The sequence below is a fragment of the Pristis pectinata genome, chromosome 7 (genome assembly GCF_009764475.1).
Source record: "Pristis pectinata isolate sPriPec2 chromosome 7, sPriPec2.1.pri, whole genome shotgun sequence".
NCBI lineage: Eukaryota > Metazoa > Chordata > Chondrichthyes > Rhinopristiformes > Pristidae > Pristis > Pristis pectinata.
In genome coordinates, this window is record NC_067411.1 from 66,269,584 (window position 1) to 66,282,894 (window position 13,311).

The 13,311-nt window shown below is 38.6% G+C and overlaps 1 protein-coding gene across 6 annotated transcripts in view; it reads left to right on the plus strand.

Annotated features, from left to right (window-relative positions):
• Positions 1 to 13,311, plus strand: part of cbwd (COBW domain containing) — a 47,248-nt gene that overhangs the window by 8,031 nt on the left and 25,906 nt on the right. For all 6 annotated transcript variants that reach the window (XM_052019972.1, XM_052019971.1, XM_052019973.1 and 3 more), the window contains 3 exons: positions 4,388 to 4,479; positions 10,451 to 10,510; positions 11,508 to 11,545. In XM_052019972.1, coding sequence (XP_051875932.1) covers positions 4,388 to 4,479; positions 10,451 to 10,510; positions 11,508 to 11,545 — 190 coding nt within the window. The remainder of the gene's footprint in view (positions 1 to 4,387; positions 4,480 to 10,450; positions 10,511 to 11,507; positions 11,546 to 13,311) is intronic.

Sequence of the window (13,311 nt, forward strand, 5' to 3'; positions counted from 1 at the left end):
TGGACCATGGAATAAAGGATGGGGGAGGAGAGGAGATGAGCAAGTCATCAAGGCAGGGTAAGGGAGCCACAGGAATAAGGGAAGACAAAGGAGTGGGGGGGGGTAGAAAAAGAAGGGGTAGAGTTACTGTTAAGTTAGAGAAATCGATGTTGAGGCCACACTTGGTTTCAACATTGATTTGTCTAGCTTCTGGTAACTCCACCCCTTCTTTGTCTTCCCTTATTCCTATGGCTCCCTTCCCGCACCGTGATGACCTGCCGATCTCCTCTCCTCCCCTTCCCCATCCTTTAGTCCACAGTCCACTGCCCTCTCCTACTGGACTCCTCCTCCTTCAGCCCTTTGCCTCTTCTACCTATCCCCTCTCAGTTTATTACATCTTCTCCCCTTCCCCCATCCACCTACCTTCCCCCTTTCACCTGAACTCGCCTATCGCCTGCCTGCGCGTGCTCCTTCCCCTCTCCCCACCACCTTATTCTGGCTTCTGCCCTCTTCCTTTCCAGCCCTGATGAAGGGTCTCGGCCTGAAACGTCGACTGTTTATTTCCCTCCATAGATGCTGCCTGACTTACTGAGTTCCTCCAGCACTTTTTGTGTATTACTCCAGATTCAAGCATCTGCAGAATGTTTTGTGTCTCTGTGAAGGATTATGCCAGCAGTGCCACTATACACTTGTATTGTTGAGCAGCATTTGGAGCTACACCGTTGATCTCACACATCGATTGCCACTGACTGAGTCAAATTACATATTCCTGATAGAATATTGAGTAACTGGCTTCAAATTATACCTTCCACTTTATGCATTGTCTGTACACTGCATTGCCTATAGGTGGGAACAGAAAATGCTGGACATACTCAGCAGTTCAGACCACGTTAACGGGAAGAGAAATGGAATTAGTGTTTCAGGTGGAAGACCCTTCATCAGAACTGGAAAGAAGATAAAAGAAGCTTGTTAAACTGCAGGGTAAAATTGGGGTGATGTTGGTTACCTGGTTGATGAGTGAATGGGAGCAGTTAGTAAGTGAGAACATGGGCAAAAGAATGTAGGAGTTGCAAACAGCACAGCAGACAGGCATGTCCAGCAGGTTAGGCTGGCCACGTTCTCCACTCTCAGAGGAAAAAAACATGATAAAAAAGGGGGAAAAAAAAACAAAACAAGCTGAGCCAATATCACAGATAGATCACCAATACAGACAGAGAAATAAAGTTACCTGAAGTTGTAGAACTCATTATTGAGCCCAGAAGGCTGCAGCATGCCCAGACAGAAGATGAGGTGCTGTTCCTCAAGCTTGCATTGGGCCTTAATGTAACAGTGCAAGAGGCCACAGGCTGATTGGTTAGAGTGGGATGGAGAATTAAAGCGTCAGGCAACAGGAAGCTCAGGGTCACCCCTTAGGACTGAACGCAGGCGCTCCACAAAGCCAATCTGTGTTTGATTTCTCCAAATTAGAAGAGACAACATTGTGAACACTTCCCAGTTCTGACAAAGGGTCCTTGATGTGAAATGTTAACTCTGTTTCTCTTCCCACAGATGCGGTGAGTACTTGCAGCATTTTCTATTTTTATTTTAGATTTCCAGCATGTGCAGTTTTCTTTTATGTCCATAGGTGGGGCCTACTTTATGTGGTGTATATGACTATTTCTTCAGTTTTAGCCAGCAGTGGATATTCAACCATCTGAAATTGTTCATATAGTACCGTTTACAGTATCATATTAAAGATATGGGCCTTGGTATTTTAATGTACTTTAATAAACAACGTGGAAACACCAGCCACAGTTTCAAAGTTTACAAGTGACATATAACTTGGAATTGCAGTAAGCATTGAGAAGGGTAGAAATAAACTTCAGAGAAGTACAAAATGGTTTATTTTGATTTTAGTAATAAGGTGAAGTAATATAAGCTAAACATTACAGTTTTAAAGAGAGTACATTTGAGTGACGTGGTGTTGTATTTACGCAAATCTTTGAAGGAGGGAGGGTAAGTTTGAGTGGTCTTAGAAGAAAAAAGGGTCCATATGATCTTTGGGTTTAATAATAATGGTACATTAAATACAGAGGCAAGGAAGCCTTACTAAAGCTTTATAAAACTCTGGTTCAGCTTCTGATTTATCATTGTATATGACAATGGTGTCGAGGCTTTGGAGAGAATGCAGAAAAGAATTAGAATGACACATTGGTTGTAATGTGAGGATCTGGATTTGATATCAGAGCAAGGTTAAGAGGATAGATGGATACAAACTCATTACAATTTCTGATGGAGGAAATGGAAACAGTTTTCAGTGGCGGAAGGGTAATTTACCACTGGAAACTGAATGGGGAAAAAAAGAGCTGATACGAATTTATTTCTAAACTGTGATATGTGCTCTGGAGTGCATGAGTTGAAAGGGTGGTGGAAGCTGACTTATTAATATTTTTTGGTGCAACTTGGTTAAATGTTGAAGGGAATAAATTTAGTGGTTGGGTGGCAAGTGGGGTCTGGTGGAAGAAAGCAGGAGTTGGATAACTTATGAAAGAGCGTCTGGCACAGGTATGATGGGCCAAAGCACCATCATCGTTGTTGCATCATTTTATGATTATGATATTAATGGGGCTGTGGATAGTATGCAGAAGTATGTTTTGTCAGGCTGGGAATATGGAGGACAGGAAAGGCTCATTAGAATATTATTGGTTTGCCTCCTGCTTGGGTACCTCTGCCTACTTCAAGGCAGTGCTACAATTCCTTCCTGCTTATGTTCTATTTAACTGCTCAAAAGGCTAGGTTAGGATTCAGACTTACTGGGATACATGCAGGATCAGTGACCCCTGAAATGTTAACAGGGCATCTGCTTTGTTTCCTTGAAGGCAGTTAAGATTATAACCTAAGGACATAAGCAGTAGGCTATATGGCCTCTTGAGCCAGCTCTGGCATTCATTGAAATCATGGCCGATCTGGTCTTTTCATTTTCATGTGCAATTCCCGTAACCTATGACTTTGCTGCAGTTCAGAATTCTATTACTCTCAGCCTTGAGTATACTTTATGGCATTTCAACTCTTTTGAGTAGGAAATTCCAAAGATTTACATAACTCTGAGAGGAGAAATTCCTTTTATTCTCTATAGCTGTCCCCTTATCCTGAAACTATAACACTAGTTCTACAACCCCTCAGCTAGGAAACACATTCTCAGGATCCATCCTGTCAAGCCCTCTCAGCACTTGCCTCTTTCAGTAAGAATCACTCCAGAATGTAGAGCCTCATTCTGCTCACTCTCTTTATAAGTCTCCCTCATTCTGGGAATATAAGCAGTGAGCTTTTGCTGCACTGCCTCAAGGGCAAGTGTATCTCTCCTCAACAAGAGACATTAACTGTACATGGTACTCACCCCATGTGTGGTCTGACCAAGGAATCACCTGGGAAGTGATATGCCTTGTTCAATTGGAGCAAGATATCCATAGTCCTGTATTCTATCCCTCTCACAATAAATACCAGTATTGCACTTGCCTTCCTAGATATTTGTTATAGGTCCATGCTTGCTGTACATCTTAGGATGATCATATTTGAACACTAACATTCAATAACCTTGCACCATTTAAGTAAAGATGCATTTCACTGTGTGTTTTGATGTACATGTGACTAATACACATATCTTATTCTGTTTTTCCATTTTTCCTACCAAAATGGATAATCTTATGTTTCTCTTTATCACACTCCACCCCCCCACCCCCCCCCCCCCCCCATCTTTTTGCTCACTTAACCTGTTTCTATGCTTTGCAGACTTTCTCACAGTTTTCCCACATACCTTTTATCAGTAAATTTGGATAAGTCTCTGCTGGTTCTTAGCATAATCCCATCAGTGCCATTCCTTCACTTATTTCCCTGTGACCTATTCTCTTTCACACGTCCATCAACTTCCCCTGTGTAACTTAAAGTAATAATTAATCTACCATGTCTTTGTGATTTTGGAAAAAACAGTACTCTAGGGGAAACCCACATGATCAGAGGGAGAATGGGTAAACTCCACACAGATAGCACCCAGTATTAGTATTGAATGTGGGTCAATGGAGCTGTTAGGTTGCAACACAACGTATTGCCCCATGTATTCAAGGCCAAGGATTCAGTAAGATCTGTCCGGTGGCAAACCAACTCCCCACAATCCAATAAGGAGGCAAAGGACAGTGGAACAGTTCAGCCTATTAGTATTAGCTGTGGGTTTTTTTTGTGTGGCTTTATTAGAAAACATTGCAAATAGTAAGTTTTCCCTATTTCCATTGCATGCAAGAGTTTGAAGATACTGCATCAAACAAACAATACTGTATGAAAGTTTGTAATTAAATCTGCTGTGCTAAAAACATGTACATTTATTTTAAAGAGCCCTGGGATGCTAAGATCTTTTAAATATAATTATTCCATACAGGGACAATGGCTTGAAGGCCATCGAAAACCTCATGCAGAAAAAGGGAAAGTTTGACTACATTCTGCTGGAAACCACTGGTTTGGCTGATCCAGGTAATGGCATGTGAAAGCATGAATATGAAAGACAATAGCTGATGTAGTCTCACATTTTTTTGTTGGACCTATGATTACGGAGATTTATTTCCGAATTTGCTGACCATCAAAATCAGACATAGGAAGATTACTGTCAAGAGTCCTCTGGTGCATTGCTTGTCTGAGAGACGGCAGCTGAAGGTTCAAGGAGCCAGAGATCACATATTCAATGAGCCTTGGATCTGTAGCACCATTACATCAGTCGGTGACCATGAGCTAGAAACCATAATCTGTATCACCCCTCAATCTACACTTCCTAATGGATACTCTGTTTGGCATGGCTCTAATTAGGGATTGAGAGAGTCAGACTTGTAGTTTCAAAATCCATCCTGCATTATGTTGCAGAATGCCATCCTGAGTAATAGCTTGCAATGTATCCTTTCTTGTATCCTTTCTCTACTGAAAGGAATAGAGAATAACCATTCCTTCAGCCTCTTCTATAAGACAATGAAATTGCTGGAGAAGAATTCTTTTGACTTTTTGGTTCATAAAATCGTAAAGAGCTACTATCTTTTGAAACAAAAAGTAAGTTGAGACATTTTATTCCCATCCAAGTTATTCCTCATGTATAACCCAGCAAGCGGAAATTCAGTGAGTAATTGTCATGCTGTAGTGAGTTCCTTTAAAATAAAGCACATTGATTTTGAACTCATACCTTGCAAATCCCATTTCACAATATAGGGAAACTATTAAGCTTTTGGGGAAAAAAATCAATACAGATCAGGCAGTCATTAGAGCCTTTGGGCTGAGTTCTATCTCGGATGAGCAAGCATTGTAACGAACTGACAGATCTTTTGTTGTTGATGGGAATGACGTGCCAGGTCAGTATCTTGTCAGTTCAGGTAGAAAGGTTTAGACATTAACAAAATGAGTTCAGTTATCATTGTTTTATTTCCCCTAAGTATTTCATTCTGTCAGGTGGACATGTCATAATTCTTCTCAAAATAAAAATACTTTTCATTTATTATTTGCTCTTTATCAACAGCTGTCACCTTGGGACATGTCAAAAATTCATTTCTAATCATCAGTGCTTTTTTTTAAAAGAAAGCTCCGTACCTCCTCTGGTCTGCATTTTGTTGATTTGATTTTATATCCAAAATTTGAAACATTGTTCATTCTTGATCCTTCTGTTACATCTTGTACCACTTATCGATTTCATTTGAGAAAACAATGTTATTATCTTTTTGTTTTTATATGTGTCTATTTGTCCTTGAATTATTTGGAGTATCATCTAAATGTGGAAAAAATAGAAATGGTCCAAACTGAAGTTTAATCCATAAAGTTGCCTAACCAGTTTCTATACCAACATGAAAGTTAACTATTTCATATAGAAGCAGTCAAGCCAGAATGAAGAACATTATCAGTGAACTTAAAGAAGACTTTTGTAAATGATGAAATTTCTATTTTTATCTCACAGAAGACTTATTTTTCAGAAATTCTCACTGTATACAGAATTTATTTAGAATCCCCTCTTTTTAAGAGAGAGCCTTTTGCTTTAATTAGAGTTAATATGATCAGTTTGACTGTTGTTTTCCAGTCTGAAAGGTATCTGACACTTCAAAGTATGTTAAGTCAAATGCTGAGCAGTTCCATTGGTTCTCAACTGGATTGCTCGATGAAGCAGCCATCCTGTGGGAGTTATATTTAGGATAGCATTTAGTGTCAAAGGGATCCTTTTGAATGCAGTGTTGAACAGATGTCTCAGCAGAAACTGTGCAAGCTAAAACAAAAACGTGGGTTGAATTTGGAATAGTTTTTAATAAACTATGTTAAAATTTAAATAATTCCTTGGCTTGTTTTGCTTTTAATCTCTGGGAATTTTATGTTAGATTTGGGGAGGAACCTGTTTTTAATAATTTGTAATGGATACAATTCTGTTCATTTTGTCAATCACTTTAAGCATATGTCAGAAGGACCTATAAGTTACATATTGTCATTCCTAATGTCTGGGCTGGCATGGTTGTTGGATTAGTTTGTTTACAAAAACTAGCCATTATAGTGTTATCCAGTTATCTACCAACCCTCCTAACAAGATTCTTGGAAGCTCCTGGAGGTAGGGGATTAATAATTAACCCTGTGATCAGGCAAGAAAATACATTTAGCACCTTGCTCTCAGAATATCACTGTATGTGAAAACAGCAGTGGAAGTTCACTGAGTACAGAATAAACATTGCAAGTTAGAATCAAAAACACAATTTCTAAATTTATGGATGACAACAAATGAGAGGTATGGTGATATTGAGGTGTAATGAGGTACAAGGAGACCTTAATAAACTTAGACGCATGTTTGTAATAATTGGCAAATATGTCTGAGGAACACATTTTTGTAGAAGATATAAGGAAGTCACATTACTTGGAAGACAAAAATCTAAATTGTCAAGAGATACTCTTAGGCAGTTCCAAGGGATTAGGATGATCTGCTTCCACTCTGACTTTTTGGGTTCTGAGGTTGATTAATAAAACTAGTGATGTAACCACAATCTCAACAAATGGAGCAGGAGGTACCCAACTGAGTGGGTGGGTAGGTTGTGAGGTGATGTGCTCCTTCTGTTACTTATGCAGGGGTTTTGTAAGCTCCTGATCCATGAGTTCAAGATTCTCAATGCCATCCGAATCCATCTCATCCACATTGCCTGGTCATAGGCCAGGGATTCCCAGGAGATATTGCTTGAAGTTCAAAGAGATGTGGATACACAAATACATCATTAAAATTTGTATTATCCATTGATAAAACATTTAAAGAAAATAACTAAGTTTTATTTCTAAGGGATCAATGTAAGATATAATAAGTTATCTTGAATTTTTTGGTTAAACCATTTTTGGAATACTGCGTGCGTTATAAGTGGAATGCTGAGGCACTAGAAAGATGATATCAGGATGACAGTGTTATTTCTATCAGATGGAAGATGAACAGTCTGGATTTCTTTTTCTCTTGCAAAAAGAAGGTTGAGGGTGACATAACAGAAGGCTTTAAAATATTGAATGCATTTGAAAATGTAGAGCGAAGGGAGTCTATTTTCACATGGTGAAGGGCAAAACTGGAGAGTTTCAATGCAATATAACCACCAAAATATCAAATAGGGAATTCAGAAGAAAATACTTCAATTCATAGACAACTCATCACCACAGTAGTACAGGTGTCCAATATATGTGTTACAAGGGAGAAAAGACTTGGTTATTTTGATATCATAAATTGAAAGGAGGCTTGAGCGGAGTACACCTGTAAGCATCCACGTGGACTGATTAGACCAAATGACTTCTGTGTTTCATATTCAATGTGAATTTACTTACAGACATTTTTGGGTCAAGGATGTTGGTTCAGCAGTATTACAAGGGCTTGAAAGCATTGTGTTCAAGAAGATGTGCTTTAAATGATTGTAAAAGCAGCTGTATTAATATATTTTTAGCAACCTCATTTCTCAGGCAGTTCTTAATTTATACAGTCTGCCTTTAGTTTTTCCATAGGCTGAGAGAATGTATTAAGACTTGATTCACTTACATAAACAATTATGACAAGTGTGGCCTGTTTGATCTTGGATTTTGTCACATTACCAGATTTTGTGCATCAGTAGGTCATATTTTGACTTGCTTGGAACGGGGATTTAAGACTTATCTTTTGGTTCTGAAATGAGCACAAATGTTAAACATTTTCTGGATTAAGTCCAATAAAAATTCAAGCATTATATAACAATCTTGTGAAAAGTATTGTGTTCTCAATCACTTCAACTTAGCAATGATTATTAAATGATTATGCAGATGTAGTTGGACAACTTGGAATCCAGCAAATGACTTGAGCCATTGAAGCCTTTGAGCCATTGAAGCTCGAGGATAATTTTGTATTATGTTTTGAAGCATATTTAGTTGAATTATAGTTTGGTAGCAAATAATGCTTAAGTGAAACAATATTATTAATACTGTGTAATGTTGGAGTTGGAAGTGGGCAGGGTGTCTGTCTCCCAGAAGTGATAATGTAAAGTAAATCAAATTGATTCATTCAGTAAACAGTCTATTTAAAGAGCAGAGGAAACAAATTCGTACAATTTCTCCAAGTAAAATCAGGATATTTCTTCAGAAAAATGAAGTGCCTTATTTCAATCTCAATCACTAAGCTTGATTGAGAGGGGAATTATCCAATCATCCCTGGCAGGCTATAGGCTTGGCGACACTTGTGGGCTGCCCCCAGAACATTCTACGCAAAGATGCATTTCACAGTGTGTTTCAATGTATATGTGACTAATAAAGAAATGAAAGCTTATGTGCAGCTATAAAAGTTGTCCAAGTTGCCGATGAAACTTTTTGCACGTTTGTTTTTGAATACTTCAGCATTGGTAGATAACCATTGCTACAGTTCACTTTCTTAAAATGCTTAAACTTTTCTCTCTAATTAATACATTTTTCACATGCTTGGTTGCACATATGACCGTAGTTCTGCATATTGTAATGTAGAGGTTAGCCAACTATGAGCCAACAATGTTGAGCAGACCGCACTGTTCACCTTGCTGGATACTAAACTCCTGAAACAGACACCTTACTCTAAGCTCATTGGTAGGAGAAGATTACCAATTGTTTAGAGAAAATGAGCACATTCTTGAATCAAAGCCTCATTGAAGTACAACACTTCACTGGTTCTTGGGAACCTGTGGACCGTAACCACTCAAAGTGGAGAAGGAGCACTCGGGAAGGTATTTAGAATCTAGATGCTATGCATCAGGAGCACACAGAAGCCCTGCTAGGAGCAGACAACTTCACAAACTAGACACCCATCCACCTGGTCTGTCACTTCTTGCTCCATCTGTGGAAAAGTCTGCAGTTCTCACAGTCACCTCAACCCTTTTTCAATCCTGACCTCTGGTACTTTCTGTGTGGAGTTTGCACGTTCTCCCTGTGACCATATGCATTTCTTCTGGGTGCTTCGGTTTCCACTCATATCCCAAGGACCTGGAGGTTGGTAGATTAATTGGCCAATAAAAATTGCCCCTAGAGTGTAGGTGTGTGATAAAATCTGGGAGGAGTGGATTAGTGTAAATGGGTGTATCGGCACAAACTCAGTGAGTCAATGGGCCTGTTTCCTTGGTGTATGAAGTTATCCTCTGTTTGGAGGGACTTCCTGTTAGATGTCTGGAGTACCCTTTGGGAACTGGTACCTGCAGTTTAATTTATTTTACCAACCCTTGCCAAGACTGATACATTTGTGTTATGTGTGAAGCTTTTACTGCCAAGGTAAGTTTCTGAAAAGTAAATCACTGTTATCACAGGTTTTGAAAGCAACTTAAGCATTCAGAACATTTGTCAACATGTGATGCATGCAGAATTAATAACAGACTCCATGAATTTCATGCAAAATAAACTACTCTGGTGAGATTAATGCAGATTGCACAACTTTGCATTCTTCTAATTTGTAGATTGTGCAAGCTCCATCATTTGGTGGTAAAGCACTGTCACTTCTTCATTCATGTGACTATTTGGTTTTCACTTTTTCTCCCAGAGGTAAAGTATAAAGAGATTAGCCATTTAAGGGTCATTTTACAAGGACATTTTTGGTTATGGAAATGTGAAATATTGAATTGCTCGATAATTTTGGAGCCTTTGCTGCCAGTGTCGACTCTCACTTTGAACAAGCAGGGTGTGGAGGATCTGGGCTTTTCTGTTGGTGTCCCTGTTGGCAAGCCATGTTTAAATTGATCAAAAGCTTGTGTTGACAGCAGAGACTTGTGAGAGAATCTCTAATGTGTAAAGATTGGATGATGTATTTATGACCAAGAAAAAAAAAACTCAGAGCTGGGTAAATAATGCCATAAGTAGAAAAAAATAATGTTCCAAATGTGATGTAAACATTTGAAATAATTAGTTAAACTTAAACAGTTTCATTGCAACAAAATATGTAATTTTAACAACTGTTCTGTTATAGCTAACTTCTGTCTTCTTCCCATAGGTGCTGTTTCCACCATGTTTTGGGTTGATGAAGAATTAGGAAGTGATGTTTACCTTGATGGTAGGATTTTAAATGAGTTTTGTCAGTGAAACTGAAATACCATTAACTTTTAGCCAAAATAATGAAAGGTGCAAAAATTCCTTAATAACTTGATAATTGAGGGAGAAATCAACCTTTCACAAATATAGCCAATTATCATCAACCCATCAACTGGGGTGGGGTGGGTGCTGGTAATGCAATATGGTCAAGATCGCTGATGTCAGTTGGTGCTTATCTGATGCTACAAGAAGGCTGATACTTAGGGAATCAAGAACATTATCTGCCCTTAAAATTTGTGAGGGAACCTTCTGCTGAAGACCAAAGGAAACCCAATACATCGGTGACTCAAAAATTGGAAGTAAAATTTGAAGTGCATTGCTGCATAAATCTGGTATTTCAGTTAAAAGTGGACAACGAGTTTGGAATTCTGACCAGATCACTGAGGAAGCTAAGAAGACAGAGGTTCCTCAGTGAAATAATTATCATATTTTCTATTATCGACTTTACAGTTGTGTTGCACATAATGTATGAAGGAAATCTTGTTGCTTGTTTATTTGTGGAAGTAATCTTGAAAAACAGGAATAAGTGAAGTTTAATTGAATCAAGAATTATTGCAAACCTGTTGTCAAGTGTCAGTACTGCAAAGCGCAGGAGCCAACTCGGCACTTCAAAGCCCAGAACAAACTTTGGAATTTTTAACTGCCAGATGAGTAGTTTTCAGTAGCCAGTATCAGATGAATAGGGTAAAGGGACAAAGGTTAGACTTGCCAGTATTACTAGATAAATTATGTCCTAAAAGGTCTCGTTAAACATAAACTCATTTTCAACAGTGAGAATGTGTATTACTGTTGATGTGGGGAAAAAAAGAAAAATGGAGGGCAGAAAATAATATTATTTTCTAAGTTCAAAATTTATGTTAGTAATTCTTCTGCATTGAAGTATTTGTGATTTGAAATAGAATGTGTAAGTCGTTATATAAATGGATCATCAAGAATTGACAAACTATTCTTTCCTTCAGGTATTATCTCTGTTGTTGATGCAAAGTATGGAATGCAGGTAGCATCTCTTCTTTTAAAATTGTTTGAATCCTTAAACTTTCGGAATCATGGGGAATTCAAAAACATACACCCATCTTGCTCCCAAGCATGATCTTTTTTTAATTGCTGGTTTACAAGTGTGGAACTTGGAACTTCCAAAGTATCATTATGATGGTAAAATTGGTGAGTGATTGAGATCAGGAAGGTCCAATATTTGATCACCACCAATATTTGATAACCAAGCTGGGTTAGTTCTCCTTGGCAGTACTAAGATGTGCAATGCCCTGGATTAATCAAGGTCCCCAGAACCATTCCATATTGAGCATCCATTTCAATAACCTTTTTGTATGCTTGTTCAAACTGAACTGGATGATCTGACGATCTGGACCCAAAAATTGAGCTTTAAACATCACCTGCAATGAATGTTAAATATAACTTCCTTGCATGTTTATAGCATGGCCCACCCATGTCAGTATCTTCCTCCTATTGTCAGAGACCCATGTACATGTCATCTTCATCTCGAGGATTTACTTTTCCAGTTCATTCCTGTGGCTTCCTGGCTCCATCAGACAAAACTTACAAACTCATTCTATACTGCTTTGGCCTTAAATGTTCAAAACTATATGCAATTTTTTTGCAAACTTTTTACTACACCTGTGTGTATAGTTATCTCCAGTTTACTGTCTTCAGCTTGTATTCCTGCCCTTCACTCTTCCCTTTTTCCCCCTCTTTTCGTTTGCTTTCTTTCTTGTTATTCCCTGATTCCCCACCAACAGTCTCTTACTGCCCCAACCACCACTGCCTCTTTCACCAACCTGCCTTCTCCCCCTTGCCGTTCTGCCTCTCTCCTCATACTTTGATTCCTATTACATATTTTTTCACATCAACCTCTCCCAGAACACTTCCCTTCATTGCCTCCAGTCTTATCTTGGGCCCTCTTTCCATCCCTTCTCTCCCAAAAAGAAATCAAAATAATCAAAATTGTCAATTTAAATAGAAAAAAATGGGGAAACGCTCAACAGATTAGGTAGCGTCTGTGGATAGAGAAACAGTTAACTTTTCAGATTGAAGATCCTGTATCGGTGTGTTGCTCACCGCCCTCGGTACACTCCTTTCCTTCCCTTCCTCTTATCAGCTGCATCTTGCTTCCCCCTCTACTAGTTCTCTATTGTTCCACCTCCCACCCACACCACTGTTCTCCTGGGACTCCCTCAACTCTTTCATTCTTCAACCATTGCACATGGTAGTTTCCTCATTGGTTTCGTTCATCCCCTATTTGCTGATCTTATTTGGCAGATAGAGAGGGTTGAGAAAATAGCCGAGGTTTGCATTTCTGATTTCTGTTTGGGAAGTTAAGTCTTTCTGTGCAGCAAGTTATTTGAGCATTAAATGTAACCAATTGGCCAAGGTGAAGCTGACAATACTTGTGGAATTGTAAGAGTGAATGCTTTGAGAAAGATAAGAATTGATTGGGAATGAGAAGAGAAAGAAATGAAAATATCAGACAAAGTGCTTATCTGTTACTGTACAACTTTCAATTACTGTTCCATTAGAAACCTGTCTTGTTGGGCTGTTGATTAAATGTTGCATTGTGAAAGGCAGAGTTCCTACTTACTAAAGCATGTGCAGGATTGTTTCTTTGTTCGAAAGCAATACAGATGTGGTCTTTTTGTAAAAGAAATATTTTCAAAGTGCGGTGGCAGTTCCTTTGTTTGAAAAGCAATTGTAAAATACATATGTAGATCAGATGAAGTTATTTCATGGAATTCACAGATCAGGTTGAAA